General features: G+C 49.2%; 1 protein-coding gene across 2 annotated transcripts in view; it reads right to left on the minus strand.

Moving 5' to 3' along the window:
- Nucleotides 1–525: 525 nt before the first annotated feature.
- Nucleotides 526–24,089, minus strand: part of NOX5 (NADPH oxidase 5) — a 34,034-nt gene continuing 10,470 nt past the window's right edge. Inside the window, exons 3-16 of one of the 2 annotated variants that reach the window (XM_064267333.1) lie at nucleotides 22,978–23,128; nucleotides 20,593–20,803; nucleotides 19,268–19,502; nucleotides 17,222–17,375; nucleotides 16,779–16,963; nucleotides 15,463–15,645; nucleotides 12,693–12,825; nucleotides 12,150–12,292; nucleotides 6,750–6,794; nucleotides 6,130–6,254; nucleotides 5,772–5,856; nucleotides 5,025–5,124; nucleotides 1,955–2,121; nucleotides 526–657 (exon numbers count right to left, since the gene is read on the minus strand). In XM_064267333.1, coding sequence (XP_064123403.1) covers nucleotides 526–657; nucleotides 1,955–2,121; nucleotides 5,025–5,124; nucleotides 5,772–5,856; nucleotides 6,130–6,254; nucleotides 6,750–6,794; nucleotides 12,150–12,292; nucleotides 12,693–12,825; nucleotides 15,463–15,645; nucleotides 16,779–16,963; nucleotides 17,222–17,375; nucleotides 19,268–19,502; nucleotides 20,593–20,803; nucleotides 22,978–23,128 — 2,049 coding nt within the window. Of the gene's footprint in view, nucleotides 658–1,954; nucleotides 2,122–5,024; nucleotides 5,125–5,771; nucleotides 5,857–6,129; nucleotides 6,255–6,749; nucleotides 6,795–12,149; nucleotides 12,293–12,692; nucleotides 12,826–15,462; nucleotides 15,646–16,778; nucleotides 16,964–17,221; nucleotides 17,376–19,267; nucleotides 19,503–20,592; nucleotides 20,873–22,977; nucleotides 23,129–24,089 lie in introns of both variants that reach the window. The other variant, XM_064267332.1, reaches the window with a different exon arrangement.

Below are 24,089 nucleotides of genomic sequence, written 5' to 3' on the forward strand. Positions count from 1 at the left end.
CTAGTCATCGGCCTTTGGTCTCCTCAGTTTCACGGTCATACGTGGCCACTGCCGAAGTCCCAGGATGCACAGCAGCACCAAGCCAAGCGTTTTCCTTTTCCTTGGGTTCTGAAGGAAATTAATCTGCCCCTCAAGTTCCCCCATTCTAATGCATTGAGCAGGATTAGGCGGTCCCTGGGCTTTGTACTGGCAGGTGGATCACTGGAGCCTAGTGCCTGTCTGGGCACTTTTACCATGACAATAACCAGCGGCCGTCAAGTCGATTTGGACTCATGGTGACCTCATGTGTGTTGGAGTAGAACTGCACTCCATAGGGTTCTCAATGGCTGGTTTTTCAGGTGTAGTTCTTTCTACCAAGGTGCTTCTGGGTGACCTTGAACCTTCAGCCTTTCAGTTAGCAGCAAAGCGCATTAGCCATTCGCACCACCCAGGGCCTACACCATTACAATAGCGCCAGTTGATAATCCTATAGCTTCCCAAGCTGACCTGTGGTATGAGTTTGAGGCAAAGCTCTTCGAGGTGGAGCTAGAAGTTCTCCTGAAAGAATTTGAAGTTGAACTGCTCACAATGGCCTTTAAGTACCTTGGCCAGAGCTGGGGAACCACAGAAGAAGACCTGTACTTTGCCCTTCTTCTCAGAGGCCACTTTCTGGAACACCTAGAGTCCATGGGTTGGGGGAAGAGCAAAAAGAAAGGAGAGGTGAGACTGCTGACCTACTTACTGACCCACCCAGCTGGAGTCAACAACATAACAAAGACCCATGAGACAGGAGAGTCAGCAGGGATGGTCCTCCCCATCTTACAGAGGAGGTTGGGGAACTCCATGGTACAGCTGATTGACTTTACAGCAGAGATTCCAACACATAACCATTCAAATAGGAGCCTTTTCCTCAACACATAACACGACCGAGACCCCTTGGTGGGGGCTGGAGCCAGAGATAAGTGAGGCCCTCCACTTAAGGAGCTGTGTCTGTGTGGAGACACCCAGTAACACAGGTGGGGAGTTGGTATGTAAGGACAGAGATGTGCCCAGAGTGCTCCAGGAGCCACACAGGGCATATTCAACCCAAACTGCCTGAACCTCCTACTAGTCCTCAAAGTTGGCCAGTGCCACAATTCAAATGTCTCTTTCCCCAAATCAGTCTTTTTTCTCCTAGTGAGGACACTTTTTTTCACCCCAAATTCTGCTTAAGAATTGCCTTTTTCTCCAAGTCTCCTTGGATGCCCAAGCACCACTGATAACCCATCTCCCCCGCAGCTCTCACTGCCTAGGCATGGCTTATCCACAGCCATTTTAAACGAGTACATTCTGGGCCACTTCCTGCAAAAATCTACACCCCAGTTGGTGAGTGCTCAGGAAAAAAAACCTGGTGGCATAGTAGTTAAGTGCTACGGCTGCTTACCCAATTGTTGGCAGTTTGAATCCACCAGGTGCTCCTTGGAAACTCTATGGGGCAGTTCTACTCTGTCCTATAGGGTCGCTATGAGTCAGAATTGACTCGACAGCAACAGGTTTGGGTTTTTTTTTTTTTTTTCAGGAAAGAAAAAATAATAATAAATTTTTCTGAGAAATAAAGCAGAAAGACTGCAAACCACTGCGTATCTCTGAGCCTCAGTTTCCTCATTTGTAACATGAGGGGATAAGACTTGATGCTTCCAGAACCCTGTCCACTCTGACCTTCTCACTCTGTTCTATAGGGAGTCAGAGGCCTTGGAGGTCAGATAGGCTAAACTTCCTCTCTGAAGAACTAGGGAAACAGAGGCTCATGATGGAGTAAAGTGTACTAGTGATGGATCCAGGACATAGGTCACTGCCTCCCGTTCTGGCCCTGAGACCCCTGGCTGGCCTCTGGACGCCAGCCTCATTTTTGCTCCTGGCTGCTGGCCATAATCTGCCCAGTGACTACCTAGGGTCTCAGCGGTCACTGGTCCCTGTAGGCTCTGCTGGCCCTTACCTTGCTCCAGTCAGGCCGCCCAGGCTGGGTCCGCGTCTGGAGCCCTGTGATAGAGTCCTTCTTCTCCTTCTTGGCCAGGAGGTCGAGGGCCATCTGCAGGCCAATGGCCTTCATGTCATTCTTGCCCAGCGCAGAGGTCATGTACATGTGTAGCTCCAGGAAGCGGCCTGGGGGTAGGAGGAAAGGGAAACACTGAACCTTGGTAACAGCTTTTAGCCTCAGTTTACCAGAACATTGAGATATCAGAGTTGAATACTGTATTTAAAACAGAAAGCCTTTTCACTTGAGAGCACTCATAAATACCAGCTGTACTGCATTTTGCAGCAACACAATTTTATAGTATTTGTAGCTGTGTAGTTATGGAATAGGAGTCCTTGGTGGTGCAAACAGTTAATGCCCTGGCTGCTCACTGAAAGATTGGCAGATCGAGTCCACCCAGGGATGCCTTGGAAGAAAGGCCTGGTGATCTACTTCCAAAAAATGACCTATGGAGCCGTGAGTCAGGGTCAACATGATGGCAACTGGTTTTGTTTTTTTCCATCAGCTTCATATGACAGACTAAGGAAATTATGCGAAAGAAGGAAAAAACTACATGACAAACATATTAATTGCAGGTTTATTTATAAAGGGGAGAATTAGGAATAAACAAAACGTCCAATAATAGAAACTTGGTTAGATAACTTATGGCACAACTATAATCGTATCATTAGATTAGTCATTAAATGCTACTACCACCATTATTGCTCTACTACTATGATGACGATGGCAGATACACTGAGCAGTTATTATGTCCCAGGCACTGTTCTAAATGCTGTCCAGGTGATGCCTCATTTCATCCTCACAATACCACCAAGAGGGGGAGACTCTTAGTATCCATATTTTCAGATGAAGAACTTAAGGCCAAGAGGTTAAGTAATGTACCCAAGGTTCTATAACTATTAAGGGATTGAGTAAAGATTCAAACCCAAACAGAATGATTCAAGCTCAAGCTCTCGACATTTAAAAATTATAAACCACATATTCTTTACTTCAAACTTTGATGTGTAATTAAAGTTGAAATCAGAGGCCCTAAGATTCAGCTGCTTAATGAGAAACCTTGACAGAGACCTGATGCAAGAAAGTTGTTGACTCAAGTGGCTTTGAGGCTGCAAAGCCCTGGGTTAGCGTGGCCCTTTGTTTACACAGATTAGGAAGAAGCAAACAGCAAATATTTACACACCAGTAACTAGGCAATTTAAATTAAATCTAAACTTTTCCTCCAGCTTGTCATCCCGAAATTGAGTTTCTAATGAATTAATATATGTAAAAGCATTAAGAGCAGGCTCAATGCTATATAAATATTTGCTACAAAGGTCACTTACGAGAAAGGGCAAGGAGCTTCCCTGCCACAGTCTAAGGTTTAGTAGTTATCTTCCAAAGACTGTTGACTTATACTTTAAAGCTTTGAATGTTTGTAATAGAAAACGACATCAGTTTGAATGCTTCCGGTATAAAAGTGTGTCTGATCACTTGAACTTGCAAATGCCTTTATCATAGGCATTTGAATTTACTCACGACAATTTAGTTCCAGTGAACTCAACCAGTACAACAGACCAGACTGATTCTGTTGAAGTTAGAGACACATCTAGAGACATTCCTCCTTATATCAGTTATTTCATAAGTAGAACAAAAAATAACAACTTTAAGGGATTAACTTCAAAACAGTGCCAAGTCTCAGTGTTTCACAAAGATGTCCCATGAAGACTGTGGCGTCAGCCAGAGAAACATTCTATCATACAATGTTTAGTAAAACATGTAGGATATAGCCCTTGGAGGATAGGAAGGGGGAGACAGCAGGGGCTGGAAGAAGGGCATTCAAACATTAATTTTTTTAATTTATTTTATATTTTGCGTGATGTTGAGAAGATACACAGCAGAACATACACCAGTCAACAATTTCTACATGTACAATTCAGTGGCATTGATAACATTCAAGTCATGCGGCCATTCTCACCTCCATTTCCAAATTGTTGCTCCCCCATTAAAATAAACTCACTGCCCCCTAAGGTTCCTATCTAACCTCCCAGAGTTCCTGTTGTCAATTTGATCCCATATAGATAGTTTTTCAAAGAGCACAATACTTCATGCAGACATTCCTTCAAACATTCATTTTTGATGAACAAATGAATGTAGAGGCCAAACAGTAAAAGACTTAGCACAGCTAAGATGTTTAATCTTTATCTTAGACCAGTTTCCAAACTTTCTGATTGCCGCTCCATGAGAAAAAATTGTTTGAGCATTTACACTCAATATACATGTTTATTCACATGTTCTTCTCTACCAGTACATTTTGTACTTCCAAAATGTATACTGGAGTAAGAATAGCCAGGTTTACCCTCTCATCTTAGACAATTAGAAAAATGGACAAACTATATGAAAGGATGGTTTCCAGACCCTGGTGCACAGGAAGTGCAGGTGGGGGGCTGACTGCAAAGGGGAATAGGGAACTGGCTGACGTAACGCAAGGGTTCCATATTTGGACTGTGGTGGTAGTCACACAACTGTGTATATTTGTCAGAATGCCATGGTACCATCCACTTAGAATTAGTGAATTGCAGCGTATGTACTTCAATAAAACTAAAAAAAAAAACACAAAAACAGCGTGAGTCTGAATCATTTGAGAACGTGTCACAATGTCTGCCCCTGGGCCCTGCTCCCAGAGAATCTGATCTGGAAGGATTAGGTCAGGCCTGGGAAGCTAAAGTTGTAACAAATTTCCTACCCCAAATTAAAAGACATGTCAATTAAAAAATTAGAAAAATGAAGGCTATATATTTTTATGTTAAAATGTGAATATGAAAAAAAAAATGGAAGGCAATCCTTTAAAATGTCTGGAGCAATCCGGATAGCTGATGGGATTATAAATGATTTGTTTTTCTTTCTGTTTTTTAAGCTTTACAAAATGTTACATTCTAGTGGAAACACGCACATACACACATTTTTGATAGAAATGGAATCATTGAAAGACCTCAGTTAGAACCTAAATTCCCCCTGCCCCCTCCTCCCTCCTCAGGCCCCGCCCCTCTCCTACCATCTTGATTCTCCTCGGCCTGGTCCATCTCCAGGCTGGTCAGCAGGCTCACAAACCACTCGAACGACTGCTGATCTCGGTTAATCCAGACGAAGTCCACCTAGGAGAGAGGCCCTTGCAGTCCGAGGTGGTGTCTACCTCACTCACAGCACGCTCGCATCTGTGGTCCCCAGGGCACACACTGAAAGGAGGAAAAATCCCAGGCTCGCGGAAGTGAGGAGCCTCATGGGACCAGACCCAGATTTTCTCTCATAATCTGTTGTTTACAGCAAGCGGTGTTCTGAGATATTGGCTTAGGATCGGCAGAAAAACATTTAATTTTCTTTTCAGAAACCCTTTCAAATGACCTCTACAGAATTGACTCTCGGTGATAATTGTTTTGTTTGTTTTGTTTTACAGGCTAATGAATTTTCAAGAGGCAAACATGTTTTCATTTTCAAAAACAACCACAGGGTCATGGATAGTAAGCCTCATGGCTAGAGTGGAATCCACGCTCCCTGACTTTCAAGATATACTGCTTTTAGTGAGATGAAGAACGGCTCCCAGAGGTGATGGGAGTGTTGACAGGGAAGCCAGAAGAACACTGGGCATGGCGGGGAAAGAGAGGGTAGAGTGTAGGAAATAAGAGGAACCCCGTGGATAAGAGGTCCTCCTTCCCTCCCCTGCCTCCACACAGAAAGGCCAGGCTTCTGTTCTTGGAGGTGTTCAAGAGAGAACGTCTGGAGGCCTGGAGGAGGCAGCACTCACCTTGTGGAGTTTCATCTCATCATTCAGGACACCATCTATCCAGGAATGCTGGCAGTTGGGGCAAATGTGCTTTCTCTTCTGGTGCCTGAGAGGTGGGAGGAGGAGGGGGAGTTTCAAATTTAGGGCAAACGTGAGATGCCAGAAAACAGTGCAGGGGACAAGGAGAGAGGTTGGGGTGGCAGAGCCCACCCAATGAGGCAGGAGAGGGATGAGACATGAAAAAGGGAGGAAGAGAGGAGAGGCAAGAGAGAAAAGGGGAGGGAGAAGGGAGGAGGAGAGATAGGTGACGGAGAGAAAGGACGAAGGAAGGGAGCTGGAGAAGAGGAGCCGAGGGCCTCCCTCAGGACTGTCCACCCACCTGTACATGATACTCTGCAGGATGGACGCAAAGGGCGTGATGCCAATGCCCGCCCCAATAAGCACGGCATGCTCCGAGGCAAAGATCCTACGGGTGGGCGTTCCATATGGCCCGTCTATGTAGCACTGCACACAAGAGGGTTAGAGAAGGGGAAGGGATGGGCGGTGGGGGGACAGCTGGACTCCCTCCTACTGAGCAATGTTCCCAAGGCTTCGAGACCCCCGTATACATAAGCAGTCATCTCCTAGGCTAATTGACTCTTAGTCCAGTGCTCTTTGCACATGCTGGCTCTTAGTGCAAGTCTGCTTAGCATACTAGAAGGTTAGAGCTCAGAGAACAGGGTCCTAGCCAGCACCCCTCACATGCACCTGCCACCACCAGGTGTGTGCCGTGGGTGCTGGGCACAGGGAGAGCACATGGCTCTGGGTGTTCTGTCCCTGCTCCTGGAGAAGAAACAAGCAGTGGAGGAGGGTGGGCATCTGTGGACACAAAGAGCAAATTATCTGGGTTCTTGGAAATCAGGCCGTGGGGATTTGAGGAGCTTGAGGACCATGAGCCACAGCAACTCCTCCCCCTTCACTTCCTGTAGTTGCGGGGGTTCTATCCCTGGAGTCTCTTACCTTGATGTTACAGAACTGGTGGTTCTCAAAGGACATCTCCGAGGCCTGGGGAAGTAGAGTAGAGGGTTAGGGGTCTCTGGGATTGGACGGTGTCAGGTGTTTCTCAGAGGCTTCGCAACACTGGCCAGTCTGAGCAGGTTTATAAAAAGGAAATTGTTTTTTCTGCCCAGATCATTCCAGGGAAAACAGAGCTGTCTTGGGGGAGAATATCAGTGGTGTGCTGGTAAACTGACTCTCTGGGAAAAAACAGAAATTCCCCCCCGCCGCCATTTGTAACATCTGTCAATTTCTGTGGTGTAAATACTGCCATCATGGCTTCCACCACGATGACTGTGTTTAATAACCGTGTAAATTCCCGAAAGTTAGACACTCAGCTTCTGCGGGTCACTACAAGTTGGCTTCAGGGTGTGACTGGAAAACACTCAGCCCCACTCGCATCTAGCCGCTCTCAATAATTTCATGTCTCTGGACACGCCTCCCACTCTGCCTATCAGTTTGTCATACTGTGGTGGCTTGCGTGTTGCTGTGATGCTGGAAGCTATGCCACTGGTATTTCAAATACTAAGCAGGGCCAACCATGGTGGGCAAGTTTCAGCAGAGCTTCCAGACTAAGAAAAACTAGAAAGAAAGGCCTGGCAATCTACTTCTAAAAATTAGCTAATGAAAACCTTATGGATCACAACAGAGTATTGTCCAACATGATGCTGGAAAATGACCCCTCTAGGTTGGAAGGTGCTCAGAAAACACAGTGGCTGCAAAAATGGACTCTAACATACCGATAATCATGAAGACGGAGCAGGACTGGGGAACGTTCTGTTCTGTTGTGCATGGGGTCACTGTGAGTTGTAGGGGACTCGATGACAATTAACAACACCAGCACTGACCATTCTTTTCCTTCTGCCTAGAACACCCTTTCTTCCCCAGCTGGCAAATTCCCGTTCATTCTTCAATATCCAGCTCATTGGAAGTCGATTCTCCTTGAAGCTTGGCAACAGGCAGAAAAGCCAGGGCTTCACCTGGCTCACGGAGGAGCCCTGGTGGCACGGTGGTTAAAGCACTCAGCTCCTAACTGAAAGGTCAGCGCTTCTAATCCACCAACTACTCCATAGGAGAAAGATGTGGCAGTCTGCTTCAGTAAGATTTACAGCTTTGGAGACCTATGGGGCAGTTCTACTCTGTCTTACGGGGTTGCTATGAGTCAGAAGTGACTCAGTGGCCATGGGTTTGGGTTTTCACCTGGCTCACAGTTCCATCCCAGCCCTGGGGCTCTGCTCTGGGCTTACTGATGGGAGCTACCTGAGGACAGGGAGCAGATCTCTTTTGCCACTTGTACCTGATTTCTTCAGCTCTGACTCCCCCAGGCCTAAGCACCAGGCAGACCAGACTTGACAAAGTCAACGGGTTTCCTTCTGAAAGGTGGCCCCAGAAGAGGCCTGAAGGGGCCGTGACCAGGGGCAGATTATTCAATAAACCTGGTAGGCACAGGCTTACTTATGCTTACTCACTAATCTGTAGTGAACAATTTCACACGGGTTTCACTTTGATGTGGTGTGGTGAAACCTGTGTGAAATTGTTCACTACAGATTAGTAAGTAAGCACAAGTAAGGCCGTGCTTACCTTGCTTATTGGGTACTCCACCCCTGGCTGTGACATACCCTTCTCTGGTGCCGCGTGCCCCAGCCTCCAGGCCAATCCCCTCATTCCACAGAAGAGGAGCCAGGTCTGAGAGCGTGGAAACGACTTGCCCTGGCCCCCACAGAGCTCAGGTGAGAGCCTGGGCCTCCCCTTCCTGTCCAGCGCTCATCACACCACACCACACCACACGGCTTCTCTGTCTGGGGTGACCGAACAGCATGTTCCCACACTGTTGGACGTGAGCTACTTATGGTGATTTTTAGAAGACACGCTGTGAGAGAGCTATTCCCTTTAATTTTCTTCAAAAGGAGAAAAGAGACTATGGACAGTATATCTTTAAAGTCCCTGGGTGGTGCAAATGGTTAACACGCTTGGCTGCTAACCAAGAGGTTGGAGGTTTGAGTCCACCCAGAGGCACCTTGGAAGAAAGGCCTGGCAATCTACTTCTGAAAAGTCAGCCACTGAAAACCCTATAGAGTGCAGTTCTACTCTGACACATATGGGGTCACCATGAGTTGGAATCAACTCCACAGAAACTGAATTTTTAAAAATATACCTTTAACACATCTCTATCTCTCTCTCTATGTATATTTGGAGCCCTGCTGGCACAGTGGTTAAGAGCTCAGCTGCTAACCAAAAGGTCAGTGGTTTGAATCCACCAACAACTCCCTGGAAACCCCACAGGGCAGTTCTGCTCTGTCCTATGGGGTTGCTATGAGTTGGAATCAACTCGATGGCAACAGGTATATATCTATGCATGTATTTATATGTGTATGTTTATATATACATATGCATATATACATACACACACATATACATAAATATGTATACATATAGAGAGAGAGAGGACCTTCCTCTCTTTCATTGTCTTTTAAGAAAATGAGAGAGAAAGAGAAAGAGCAGTGGCATGCAGTATCAGGCTCCAAGCCTAACAGGCAGAAATATCCAGCAAGAATTTAATAACCTGGGTTTTCATTGTTTCTACTTTTAGAGCTATCTTCTGTTTATTGCACGTGATACTGATTTCCCATTAAAGACGCAATATAATTAAAATATAATTAAGTTTAAAATAATGTTGGGATGTAAAGAAATGCTAAGTAGAAAAGAGAACCAGTGAGAAGTGAATACGGCAGAAGTTATGAAGGTGGTATACAAACAATTGGCTGCAGAAGCACGCACGTACTGTGGGGACCTTCCAGAATGTGGCACTGCCCCTGAGGCCTTCTCGTCCACGTTCCTAGGACCCACCCTCCCTGGGGAGACACGCCAGCCAATTCTCCCGCCTCCAGCCCCAGCATCCTCAGCCTTACTCCTTCTGGGCCCCAGTCCCTACCTTGGTCCCTGTATCCACGAGCCCTTCGTCTCCAGGCTGCGGAGTCTCCTCGGGCTTGTAGGATATCAGCTCCATAGTGACATCCTTGCTGGAGGCCACGACTCCCTGGGCCGAGGTGTGGGAATGAATGGGCTGGGGCTGCAAACACTGTTTGTTTCAAAGTGGAAATTGCGTTATTATTTACATTGCAAACTGAATACATGTTAGCTTTTTAAAAATTCAGATATTACAGAAATGCTTAAAGCAGAAAGTGAAAAAGTACCCTGAATCAGACATAACTACTCTTCGTGTTTTCTCCATGCCCTTCCAGGCTTGTTTCTAATAGCCATACCCACTCACAGACATTTCCTTCACATAAACGGAACCTTGTTACTGTCGTTAGGTGCTGTAGAGTTGATGTCAACTCATAACAATCCCACGTGACAGAGTAGGAATACCCCATGGGATTTTCTTGGCTGTGATCTTTATGGGAACAGATCACCAGGCCTTTCTCCTGCAGAGCCACAGGGCACTTCCAAAAAAACCCACTGCTATCGAGTGGATTCTGACTCATAGTCCCCTAAAGGACAGAGGCGAACTGCCCCATAGGGCTTCCAAGGAGCGCCTGGTGGATTCAAACTGCTGACCTTTCCATTAGCAGCTGTAGCTCTTAACCACTCCACCACCGTGCTTAGGGCTCCTCGAATGGCACATACTGCTTTGTGATCTGCCTTTCCAATTACTATATCTTGAATAGCTTTCTATGCTAATACACATAAATTTACACAATCATTTGTTTTCAGGCAAGTTACTATTGCATTAGGAAGCCCTTTTGGCGCAATGCTTAAGCACTCAGCTGCTAACCCAAAAGGTTGGCAATTTGAACCCACCCAGCGGCTCCATAGGACAAAGACCTGGCAATCTGCTTCCATAAAGATTACAGCCAAGAAAACCCTTACTCTGTCACACAGGGCCACTATGAGTCACAGTCAACTGCACAACACTCAACAAAATGCTATTGTAAGGGATGATCGATAATTTATTTAGTGCCTCCTCTATTGCTGGTCATTTTGATCACTGTTATTTTCTAATTTACTGTAAACAACCACCCTCTATAAAACAGCACCTCTCCCATCTCTATCCCTTTACCCTGATTGATGTTTCTACATAACAGTGATTATCACCCGACATATATGTCTTGTGTTAGTAGAACGTACGCAGGGGCTGTGTCTGTTTTGCTTATTGAAACACCTCCAGCTGAAGAACAGGACCTGGCAAACAGTAGGTGCTATGCTCGATAAATATTTACTAAATTACTAAATGAACAAGGTGATCAATGTACCTTTTGTACTTCCGTCCAATGAGACTTATAGGATAAATTCCTAAAAATGGAATTGCTGCTAGCAGTTATACCTATTGAAAAGTTGGCACATAGGCCCGGACTGCCCTCCAGAAAGATTGTGGCAATTCCTTATCTGGCAGTGATACTCAGGTTTCCAAGGAAACAGCTTGTAACATCTCCATCTACTGATCCGGCGTGCTGCGACTTGCTCGGTTTTAAAATCAGCTACCTTCTTCAGGAGCTTCCCCGGATTAACAGCAGAGAACTCTCCTCTCGTTCCTACCCACTCCAAATCCCAAAACTTTGCTCTTGGTGTGGTTCTGGAAGGGTCCTCTGGGCTGGCCAAGAAGGCTTCCACCTAGTTTTCTCCTCTGGACTTTAAATGCCACAAGGGCAAGGGAGACCTTTCATATAGTAACCTGTTTTTCAGCCAAGAGCACAGCTACTCAGTTTGCATTCAGCCACCCTCAGGCTTCCTTGCCTACTCTCATTTCCTCGGGAGCTCCTCTAGCCTTTCTCTACAACTCCGTCAAATTTTGCATAGCCCAGATTCACTCCACGGCACCAGTAGCTGGTCAGCTTTGTGGGCTTCATCAGTGCTTAAAAGATAACACTTCAATTTCCAAAAGGTAATACTATGATGATGATGGTGATGAAGGTGGCACACCTGGACTATGCTGCCAAGCTCACTCAGTACTTTATGTGCCTTCATTCAATTTGTCCTTAAAAGAATCTTGTGATGAAGAGAAGCCCAGAGTGGGCATTACCGCCATCTCACAGTTGAAGAAACTGAGATTCCAGGAGGTTAAATGATGTACCCAAGGCTATGAAGTTAGGACCAACCGGAGCATATGGAGCTGGGTTTTTCTGCTTTCAACTTCCCCTACAATTCCCGACCTCCACTGTACCCCTTTCTAATTGAGGAATTCAGACTGAGGTATCTGCGATCCTTGGGCTTTGAGGAGGCTCTTGGCCACAGTCAGCAGTTGTCATCCAGTCCTGTGTACACAGCAGTTGCTCAGTGACTGATGCCTGACCAAGAAGAAGAAGCCGACTGGTCCCTGAGGCCTTGCCATCATGGCGGACCCCTTTCTCCTCCACGGCCACTTACCTGGGACCTCCTCTGACTCCTCCTCATCTTCAAACTCCTTGACAGCCTCTTGGAGCCATAGTCCACAGGGTCTGATGTCTTGAAGGACTCACACAGCCTGTTTGTCCACTGGCCTTGGGACCGGATGTGTAGCCAGATGGTGTCTGAGCAAGAGACAGGATGAAGGGGTCAGGGGGTCAGCGCTGGCCTCTAGCAGGGAGTGGCCTCATCTTACTAGAGAAATTGGTGCTGATGCCTCAGCTGCTAAAGCTGAGGTTTGAATGTCCTTCCTCAGGGCTACCCTGGCAGCCACGGCTGTGAGACTCAGAGATCTGATCTTTCCGAGGGAGACCTTACCATCTTCTGATGAAGTCATCCCAAGCTCACCCTAGCAGAGTAATGCATCACCCCATTCAGTGAGCGTTTGCATGTCTGCCCCCTGCTTCAGAGGGAGCTCTTTGCAGCTGACTTTGTCTTGTGCACCCCTGGTTCCTAGTCCCAGGCCACCTTGCACAGGGCAGGAAGGCTGCAGGCATGTGGAGTGACTGGCTGCTCTGGCTGTACCTTTCTGCTCAGGAGCACTGCTGATGGTGAAGGGGTGCCACTCATACCGTGCGACGGAGGGGATGTTCAGATACAAGTAGTCACCTGGCCTATAGTGGAAAAGGGGGGGCCGCTTGATGATGAGGTGAGTGACCTAGGGACAGAGGAAAGACAGCAGAGTCATACCTGCAGGCCCAAAGCTGCCAGGAGCTCTGAGGCAAGAAGGCAGAGGCTGGCCCAGCAGCCTCCACCACGCACCTGGCAGGCCCCAGCACCTGTGACTCTCTGTGTTGTGAGTGGGAGCTCATCCTGAGCACACCTGCCAATGTGACTGGCCCCTCCTGCTGGTGGGACATGGGCTCACTGAGCCAGAAGCTGCTCCCAGACAACCCTTCTAGACTCTGAGGGCTGAGAGTGCTGCAGGGGGTGGGAGGAGCCTATGTGACCAACCAGGAAGTGGGCCCAGAGAGGAGGCGGGTGACAATTAGAGAAGGAAAGGGAGTCAGGCTGGGTCTGGAGTGGGGTCTGGAGTTTTACCCCACTTCTTGGGGTATAAACACTGCTTTTTAGTGAAATAGTGAAGGCTTTTCTCTGCCTGCTTTAACCCCACTTGAGGCTTCTGTAGCACTTACAGCCCGTACTTGGCTGGCATTGCAACCACCTAATGGGCACCTCGCCTTTGAAACCACATCTTCCTGGACAACAGCTTCCATGTATTGAGCATTTACTACATGCTGGAGCTGTGTGGAGCACTTTAAGTGTTATCTCTTATCCTCACAGCAGCTCTATGAGAGCTATGCCAATCTTCCTCCACTTCACAGATAAGAAGCTGAGGATCAGAGAGGTTAAATAACTTGCCCAAGGCCACCAGCTGGAAACAATAGGATTGGAATCCCAGCAAGGCTGTTGGTCAAATCCCGGAGTCAAGGCAGAAGCCACAGCCTCATTATTCAGCCTCCTACGTCCTCGAACTCAAGTTGTCCAGAGCTAAGCCCACCCAGAACTATCTCCTCTTTCTCTGTAGATGGCACCACCATCTACCGGTCACTCAGAGCCCAGGAAACATCCTAGACTCCTGCCTCTCTCTCATCCCAACATACGGCCAGTTACATTTTGAGTCCTCCTCTGATATGTAACCCCCTCCATCCTATAGCCACTGCCTTGGGATCAGAGCTCAGGGTCAAGACCCTCAGGGGTGCCCATCTCCATACGGGCCACAGCCTCTAAGCTGGTCCTCTCTAAATTGTGCCACAGAGCAACTCAAGAAATCTAGCTAGAATAAATGGACCATGTTGTCCCAGCTCAAAACCACCGCCCCGCCCTGCTCCGTGGTTCCCTGTGGTCTGCAGATGAGGCTCCCAGCACAGCTGACAGGCCCATCATGGTCAGTTCCCTGCCCACCTCTCCAGTTTCTCCTGGCGACCTGATACTGACTTGAAGCTGTGGCTATGCCAAATTACCCACATTTCACCAAATGCAGAATACCCTTTCCCACCTCTGTGCCTTTGCTCATGCTGTTCCTTCTCCCAGGTATACCCTTCCCAGTCTTATCTATCCAACAAACTCCTATTTATCTTTCAAAACCCTATATGACATCTTCTCTCTTCTTTTGAAGACTTCTCTGACCTCTCCAAGACAAAGGGTTTAACAGCTCCTGTCACCCGTTCTCTCATCTACACGGCTCCGCCCTGTAACAAAAGGGCTGACTCCTCCTAGCCTGTGGGTTTGTGGATAGCAGGACACTGCCTAAGCCTTCTCTGGGTCTCTAGCACCTAGCGAAGGGCCCGGCACCTTGGAGGCACTTTATATGTGCTTGCTGAGCTGAACTGAGACTGTTCCACCCAGACCTGGCCATTGATGGTATCCTGCCTGCCCCTTCCTAAAGCATCTGCGCTGAGATGGGTTGCTTTTGTGTGGCCTTCCTCGCCACAGTCTTGTAACTCCCACCCAAGTGACTGGGTGGGACTGTGCAAATAAGGCAATTGTGGCCTACCAAGGGGATCAGTCAGTTTTGCTTTAAAAGAGAGCCAATTCCAGAGCAGAGAGAGGATCCCACCACCACCAAGGAAGGAGAGGCAGAGAGACAGCTGCAGGAGAGACTGGCAGGAGATGGCACAGTGGGCTTCCCGGCCCACAGAATGAGAAAACTGAGTGCCTTTGGGCTGCAGCTACTGGCAGAGTGAGCTTTCTCACTCTGGGCACTTATGGGCAGAGCTAGAAGAGCTTTGTAACACTTGCCCCTGAGCAGGGCAGAGGCCACGGTCAGAGAGATGCATGCCTGTGGCACGGCTGGGAAAGGCTGTCCTGATGGAAGAACGGTCTTCTGAGCCTTCCTGAACCTGAATTGTAACCTGTTACTTCCCCAATAAACCCCATAATCTTGAGTATTGTCTGTGAGTTCTGTGTGGCCGTCGCGTTGCAATCAATTATCAAACCCAGCAGAGAAGTAGAGAGTGCCATGGGGGGACAGTTGGTGTCAGAATTGGTAAAGATGGCAAAGAGGGTACGCATGTCTGACCTCCACCTCATAGGAATCAGCCTTGGGCTGTTGATTTTGTTCCTCCTTCCCCCTTGTGAAGTTAGAGGTGGTTAGACTCTGCCTCCATGTCATTTTTACACATCGCTCCTGGAGGGCTGGACAGGTCTTGTCCTTTGCTTGTCTCTTTGGCAGTCCTGGGGTTATACTAGTCCCTTACTCCTTCAGGGCCTAACAAGGAACCCAACTGCTCCACCCACCACCTGTGGCTCCTCTCAGCCCCTCAGAGTGAGATGGGGAAGGGCCCTCTTGCACCTTAGAGGGGAGAAGGTTGACTTCTACAATGCACACAGCCGCCATGCGGGACACCACCAGCCCGATGACCTTTTCCAGGAGGAACAAGATGCCGGGGACCAGCAGCCACTTCCAGAAGTTGGGCCCATGCGCGATAAGCAGGCCCCATATGGGGAGATAGGACAGGTGGGTCCAATAGAACACCTGTGAGGGGAGGGAGGAGTAAACAGCTACAGCTCAAGGTCAGGGGGTGGTGGTGGGTGGAACAGAGTAGGGTTCAGGACCATCCTCAAAGCCAGGATGGTGCCCAGAGCCTGGGCCATACACACCCTCTCCTGGGGACCTAGGGGACTGGGAAGAGAAGGAGGTACAGCTTGGGAAGCTTCGTGGATTCTTTGTCTGGTGGCTCAGCTAATGATGTCTGTGAAGGAAGATTCCTGCCAGAGGCAAAGATCTGAAACACCTGCCTGGGGATGTTCCGGGCTGGGTGGGGGACCCCCAAAGGAATCATGGGCTGGGACAAGGGGAGGATCATTGTCCCCATCCCAGTGACCCTTTCTCAGGGAGAAAAAAGGGAAGACAGCAATGGCTTTCTAGGAGGGGGAAGAAAAAGCAAGGGACTTGCTTCAAAGACTGAGTTTTAACACCGACTCCACTACTGACCAGCCATGAAAACTTGGGCAAGTTTCCTGAGTGCCAGATTCCTCACCCCCTGGTCCCAGGGGAGGTGCTCTGTATGTGTCTATTTCTATGTAGTCAGGTCAGCTCGGAAGACAGCAAGGGTCTCCAAACCAAGGGCTTTGTGACCTCCTCTTGAGGAGGCTAGGGAGAGGGAAGCAAAGTTGGAACTAACATTTTCTGAGCACCTCTGTGTCAGGTATACGGTTAGTGGCTTCAGTATTATCTCATAACATTTTCTCTAGACAGTATAACCAAATTATCTCATTTAATTCCTAAAGTAACTTCAAAGGGCAGAGAATTAAATCTCCATTTTACAGATGAGAAAACTGAGGCTCAGAAAGGTTGTGACCAGCCAATAGTGGAGTGGGGATTTGAACCCCGGTGAGCCTGTGTTCCTTCCCCACCACGTGCTGTCTTGAGCCCAGCTCAATCCAATTAGAGTGAGCTGATAAACCAGTGAAAAGGCAGAACCTTCTAAAACAAAACATTCTCATTTCAACTGGGGATTAAATGGCAGAACCCCAATCACACGCAAATAATATGTAGACCAGCCTGGGACCTTCCTGGGCTATGACCCTGGGGTAAGTTAGAGGAGATAGAGCAAGAACAGGGAGGGAGCCTGACGTGGGGAGAGGCAAAGGGGCAGGACCGGGCACCTCAAAGTGGCCGCTTCTGCGGACGCAGGAGCTGGAGCAGGCGAACATGAGGAGGAGCAGCAGGAGCAGGGCCACCCCGGTCCATGTGGGGACTGCCGGGACATGGGCCCAGCCAACAGCAGGCCTCACGGTGGGCCTCAGGTCCCAGGACGGCAAGGGGCTGACCTCGGACTGAGCCTGGAGCACTGAAGACATGCACAAACTAAGCTCTTACCAGGCCACCTTCCCTTTGGCTCCTCCACCCCTCCCCATCCAATGCTGGCATAGGCAGGGATGTTGGTCCAGACGGCCAGCTTACCCAGGCCACCCCTTCTCCACCCACTGGGCAGGCAGGACCCACAGGGGCTGTGCCCACGCCCTGGGCTAAGGGCTGGATAATTGAGTGGTTTGTGAGAAGATCCAGCCTTCCTCCCCGAGGTCTCCTCCTCCACCAGATCACTCACCAAAATTCACAACGTGGGCCACAGCGTGCACAAGGGAGAGCCCCACCACCACGTAGCCCATCAGTTGGTGGAACTGGATGGTCTGGTCCAGCGGCAGGACCTGAGCCAGCCTTGTGGCCCGCAGCCAGGTGAGGCAGCGTCTCAGCATCAGCACCTGGTCCGAAAGTGACAGACAGCCTGCCTCACTCTCCCCCTCTCTGCCCTGTCCTCTCTCCAGCTGCCTCCCAGCATCCTCCCTGGCTGGCTGTGCTTCTTCACCTGGCCCCATCGCCACAGCCCCCTGCTCCCAGGCCATCGCTGGTTGCCGCAGGTCCACGGCTGGGGTCTCTAAAGTGGGGTCTCCAGAATCCACTGGAACAGAGACAGTGTTACAGAATGTCTGCCTGCGTTACTTTATATCTGAACACGTGAGAACACCATAAGCTTTCACTAACATTTAACGTCTGCGCTGCCGTGCTGCCCTCATTCAGTCTGCATGGCAGATAGGCACGTGCCACATGTGGGTCTCGAGGTGCCAGGGCGGGGAGGATGGAGGCTGGGCTTTCCAAAACGCGGGGCCGTCCTCAGGGGCTCCCTCACTTGGTCATTTGCTTTCAACGTATTCATGAGCATCCAGATACAGGGACTTGCAGTTGACATTATCTGGTTTTAACTAAGCTAACTTTAACTACCCTTCACAAAAAAATAAGTAGTTTCAAAGGAAGGAGCTCTGGTGGCGCAGTGGTTAAGCGCTTGGCTGCTAACCAAAAGATTGGTGGTTTGAACCCAACAGCATGCTCCGTGGAGAAACACATGGCAGTCGGCTTCAGTAAAGATTACAGCCTTGGAAACCCTATGGGGTGGTTCCACTCTGTCTTATAGGGTTGCTAATGGGTTGGGCTCCACTTGATGGCAACAGGTTTGGTTTTGGCGTGGACCTTATAAAGAGTACCCGTACAGAAACTACAGATTGAAGATAGCGCTAATTATGCAAGAGCAAGTGATCAAGGAAATGAACCTACGTGTCTCCCACTCCTGGTATGAACTCTTTGTCAGTCAGTTTGAGGTTAAAAATAAAGCCCGTTCTGACAAGAAGCTGATATTATCCAGAAGAGGAGTTGAACAGAGATGTATATCCATGATCATTAACGATGGATCTTGCCTTATATTGTGCTGTGTGTCCAATAAAAAAATAGGTAAGGATAATGTGGTTGTTAGTTGCCATCTAGTCGATTCCAGCTCATGGGGACCCAATGTGTGCAGAGCAGAGCTGCTCCATAGGGTTTTCAAGGCTGTGACCTTTCGGAAGCAGATTGATTGTCAGCCCTGTGTTCCGAGGCACCTCTGGGTGGATTCGAACTGCCAACTTTTTAGCTAGTAATCAAACGCTTAATGATTTGCACCACCTAGGGACTCTTAATGATAATAGACCATATATACAATTATACGTTAAACCCGGGTGGCGTAGCGATTAAGAGCTATGGCTGCTAACCAAAAGGCCAGCAGTTCAAATCCACCAGGCACTCCTTGGAAACCCTATGGGTCAGTTCTACTCTGTGCTATCGGGTCACTATGAATCAGAATCGATTTGACAGCAATGGTTTTTGTAATACAGTTATAAATAAATAAACATGTACTGGGATATTAGGAAGGTTGGTTGTTGTTATTAACTATATGAGCATGTGATCAAAAATGGTTGGAAACCTCACTCACTGTCACATTCCAGAGGATCGCATTCCAGCTCTTTAGTCTAGCATTCAAGACCACTGGAAGAGTTCTCTCCTTTGGAGCCCTTCCCAGGAGCCAGTCCATCTCCTCAGGGCCCACCATAGGATCAAATGAAAAGTGCTTGGCACCCTGACAGGCACCTTGTAAGAATTCAATAAAGGCCAGCCATTTACTAACTGGCCGTGTGACCATGGATAAGTCACTGCCCCTCTCGGAGCCTCAGCCTCCACCTCTGAGTGTTGGCCCAGCATTCCAGGTGTCCACGTGTGAGACCTTGGCCTTCCAGGAGCCTACATCACTCCCTGGCCCCTTTCCCCGCATCATGCCAGGGGGCCCTACCGCAATGAAGCTGCAGTTGAAGTTGAGGCACTGGCCGCAGCCTCTGGCCACCATGATGCTGGCACCCTGGGCCCGGTGCGCGCTCGCAGCCAGCGCGAAGAGCAGAACGCAGAGGGCCCCGTAGGTGGCCAGGCAGAACACCTGGCTGCGGTGGTTGTGCCAGTAGGCGAGGGTCAGGGGGCGCGGAGGGCGTGGGCGTGGCCGGGCGGAGGGGGGCGTCAGCCAGTGGGTGGCGCTGTGAAAGAGAGGGGCTTGGCTCAGAGGGACCTGGCAGCACCCCCGAGTTTGAACCTAGAGACCCCTCTCCCGTCGTACCCAGGCAACTCTTTGAACTCTTGAGGCTCAGAGAAACAGAGAGGTCCAGTGACTCACAGACACACAGCTAGTAAATAGTGTGGACCAAAAACCAAACCTGTTGCTGCTGATTCCGACTCATAGTGACACTATGGGACAGAGTAGAACTGCCCTATAGGGCTTCCAAGGAGCGGCTGGTGGATTCGAATTGCCAACTTTTTGGTTAGCAGCCATAGCTCTTAACCAGTGTGCCACCAGGGCTCCTACGTCTTCTTATTACCCAGTTAAAAAAGGGCAATTGAGAAGGATCGAGGAACCTGAGACGTGTTGTGGTAAATAGCCCTCAAGAAAGCTAAAACACGGATAGGATGAACTACAAAACCGACACCATTCAGACCTTGGGCTCAGACAACCTGAGTCTGTCGTTGCACCTTGTTTTCTCCTTAGCACTTACCAGTTTTCTATGGCTTAAGTTTATCTATTTGTTTATTGGTATAAACTATATGTCGCTCTTCCTGGAGGACGGGGACATCGTTCACAGCCATATGGCTATTATTCAGAAAGTGCCTGGAACATAGCAGCTGCGAAACCAATATTAGATAAATCAGTGGCTGCCTTTGCTAATTGTTTGCGTGATTCTAGGCACGCTGCTTCACCTCCAGGCTTCGGTTTCCTGTTATAAAGTGGGCGTTGCTATAAAATTCACTAATGTGAGTGAAGTGCCCAGCACCTAGTAGGGACTAGATACTGTGAGCTGATTCTGAAGACATACTGCAAAAAATGGAGGTATGACAATGGCTGCCCCGCAGGGCAGACCTTAGTCCCCTAGGAGATGGCGGGCTGAGCCGGGATTGGCTGGGATGGGGCCGGGGCGGGGCTGGGGGTGGGGCCCGGGCAGGGGCGGGACCTGGGCGGGGCGGGGCGGGGCGATGAGGAACCGGCCCCGCCCCCTCGCGACAGCCGGCCACCTTGGAGTCTGATCCGGATCCCAGCCCGGAGGCCAGAGGCGAGGGCCGGCGACCGGGCAGTACCTGATGGTCAGGTTCTCCATGACGCCCGGGAAGCCCTGCAGCTCGTCACGGAGCTCGTCGAAGGTGATGGTGCCGCTGCCGTCCTTGTCCGCCGACTCGAAGAGCGCCAGCGTCAGCTGGTCCAGCTTCTCGTCGGGCAGCGAGATGGCGCTCTCGCGCAGGCACGACTGCAGCACTGTGCGCAGCTCGTCCGGGTCGATGGAGCCGCTGCCTGCGCCGGGCGGGATGGGACCGGATGGCGAGGGGCGCCTGCCCAGCACCCCCGTTGTGGACCTGCAGACTCCCCCGCCCTGCACACGCGTTGCGTCGCATCGGGCGGTGTAAGAGGTTTTCCCTGTGCGCCTGCCTCCAGCTTTCTGCCAACCAACTCACCTCTGGGGTACAGACTAGGCAACCAAAGGACAAAACGTCACCCCCTTCCATGGCTGCCTACTGCCCAGCTTACCAAAGATGGACGCCTTCTCAAGAATGGAGAAGCTTTGGCCTTGGTGAATGCCTTCCCCCGGCTCCAAAAAAAGAACCCCAGTGCCGTCGAGTCGATTCCAACTCATAGCGACCCTACAGGACAGGGTAGAACTGCCCCATAGAGGCAGTTTCCAAGGAGCGCCTGGAGGATTCGAACTGCCGACCCTTTGGTTAGCAGCCGTAGCACCTAACCACTACGCTGCCAATTTCCCCAGAATCTCTAAATACTACGCAACCTCCAAGACCATCGGCAGATGGTCTTGCTTCCTTAATCTATAGAGACCTGTGAGCTTTCTGGGGTTAAAAGTGGGGCAGCAGTCCTTCCTCCCAGTCTCTTCTAAAGCTCTTCCTCTCCCCACTTCCTTTCTCCTGTCTTCACTGGCATGTGGATGTATTTTATTGCTCCTCCCAGAGAAAGTGTATGTGAATAGATCGGGCTCGCTTTGCTCTGAAAAAAAGGTGCGGCCCCAGCTCTGGCTGGCACCCCAAACCGCCTGGGTCTGCCCCAAGGAAACTCTGGATGTCTGAGCTGAGAAAGGGTCTGTGTCACCGAGGAAGGAGCCTACAACTGGAGAAGCTGCTGCGGTGGTCCCAGGGCCAGGGAAGATTGTCCAGCCCTGGAAGTCAGAGAGTTCTCTCAAGACAGTGCAGAATGGGCCAAGGCCGTGACTCCCGCAGAAAACTGCCTGTCACAAACAACTTAGACTGCGTTTATTTCCCTTTTGAAACGTCCGGCCTGAATGTACAGCGTAAGCCTTTCTAGGAATTTATGCTAAGAAAATAATAAAATAAGTCATCAAAGATGTGCACACCCGGATGTTCATTGCGGTGTTGTTTACAATGCCAAAAAAAAAAAAAAGAAAAACAATGGATTTCTCCAATAACAGGGGTTTGGACAAATACTACTAATAATAGTTGACACACATACAGTCTACGTCCTATGCCAGGCACTGTTCTGAGCACTTTATGTAAGTTAACTAATTTAATTCTCATATCAGCCTTAGAGTAGGTACTATTATTATTTTCATCCCTATCTTAAAGAAATTGAGGCACAGAAAAGTAATTTGCCCAAGGTCATGCAGTGTGAGCACTGAGATTTCAGCCTAGATAGTCTGGCCTCTGTGTGTTTAACTATTAAGCTTATTTACTATTAGGCCACGCAGCTTGGCACATATGATCATATACATACAACAGAATATGATACAGCTGCTAAAAATAATGTTATAAATTGATACAGTCTCCTATGAAAAGATACTTACATCATTCAGTGGAAAAAAGGCAGTATGTATAATATAATCCCATTTTGTTTTAAAAAAAGGTGTGCATAGGGCGCCTATGTGTGTGTAAAAAGTTAGAAGGTAGTATAGCAAAAGCACAAGCGTAACAAGGATTGTGAGGATGGCGCACGACTGGGCAGTGTTTCATTCCGTTTTAAATATAGGGTCACTATGAGTCTTTTATGAGTCGGGACCCACTAGGCGGCACCTAACAACAATATCAAAAGATTATGGGTGGTTTTTGCTTTCTTCTTTCTACCTGTCTGTACTGTCTAAAATGTTCACAATGAGCGTATCTCGTTATTATAATAAGGAAAAAGTAACACAGCAATTGCCTTTTTCAAGCATAGAAAAGAACAAAAGGAAGTCCTGGCTTATGGTGAGTTGAATAAAGGGCATTTGTGTACTGGGCCAGACTGTCCTTCCCACTCTTTCCCTCTCTCCACCCCATGGGGCAGGGATCAGAAGGAGAGAACCTGGCGGGGTACGGGGGGAGGGAGGGAACCACGGAGGGATGGACAGTCACCTCACCTGGACAGAGTCCCATGCTGGGCCTTGGAGGGTCTGGGTGGCCCTTCGTGGGGCACACTGGGGTCCCTTTGTCCCCAGCCCACTGAGCCCCGCCCCCAGGAAGAGCCTTTACCATCGACGTCGTACACCTGGAAGAGGAATTTGAGTTTGTCCATGGGGCTGCCATGGATGAGCAGGGCCAGCGTCTCCTGCAGCTCTTGGAGAGTGATGGTGCCGCTTCCATCAGAGTCAAACAGGGTGAAGAACCGCTCGGCAAAGAAGGACTGTGGCCAGAGAAGGGAGACATGCACATGTGTGGCCACTGGACCTGGGCTCCAAATATGTGGGGGAGGACCAGGTACCTGAACACAGGGTGTGATGGGCCTTATGAGGCCACACCTTGGGGTGGTGCCCATGCCCACTTGCTGAGAGTGAATTTCGGCTCCCGTGAAAGAAATGTTGAGATCCTTCAGCAAAAATGGACTTGTGTTTGGGCCCTAAGCCCCCTCTGGCCCCCTGGACCAGGTCATTTGCATAGACTCTCTGCCCCCTACATGCCATAGCCCCTGGCAGCCTTGCAGTCCAGACATTTGATGGCCTCTCACCCATCATGGGAAAAGGATCCTCCTGCAGGCCACTCCCAAGCCCTGTCTCATCCCCCTTGGGTTAACCCCAAGGAATAAGTGAAAATGAATCTGGGAAGGACTTGTAGAGTATGTGCCACTGGAATACCTACGTTTTTTCCTTCTCTTTGCCTTAAGGCTACCTACAGCCTACACTTAAGGCTTTTTCTTAAACGCTCGTTCATTCATTCACTCAACAATCAAGTGCTACGGAAATTAACAAGGGTTTTTCTTAAATGCCTGTTCATTTATTCACTCAACAATCATGTACTACGGAAATTAACAAGACAGGCTTGCATCTGTGTCCCAGATATGTCATGCCCTGGCACGCTCCCCTCGAGATGGGGAGGAGCCTGAAGGGCTCTAGAGCCTGACCTAATGTAACTCTGAGGAGTTTACAAGTATGCAGTGGGGACAGACATCAGCCCTGCCTTTTTCCTCTAGTTCTCTTGAGTAATGCCTTCATCACTCTCTTAACAGCCTGAATGGCCTTTATCTTAAGCTGCTTTATAGGCTCCTGTTATGATGGGAATGTATCACTAAGCAGAATGGAACTTTCTTTCTTCCTCCATATTTGCTATGGAAGAAGACATGGCAATTAGAGTTCCAAGCAGTATCCTGG

Source organism: Loxodonta africana, chromosome 13 (assembly GCF_030014295.1).
Source record: "Loxodonta africana isolate mLoxAfr1 chromosome 13, mLoxAfr1.hap2, whole genome shotgun sequence".
NCBI lineage: Eukaryota > Metazoa > Chordata > Mammalia > Proboscidea > Elephantidae > Loxodonta > Loxodonta africana.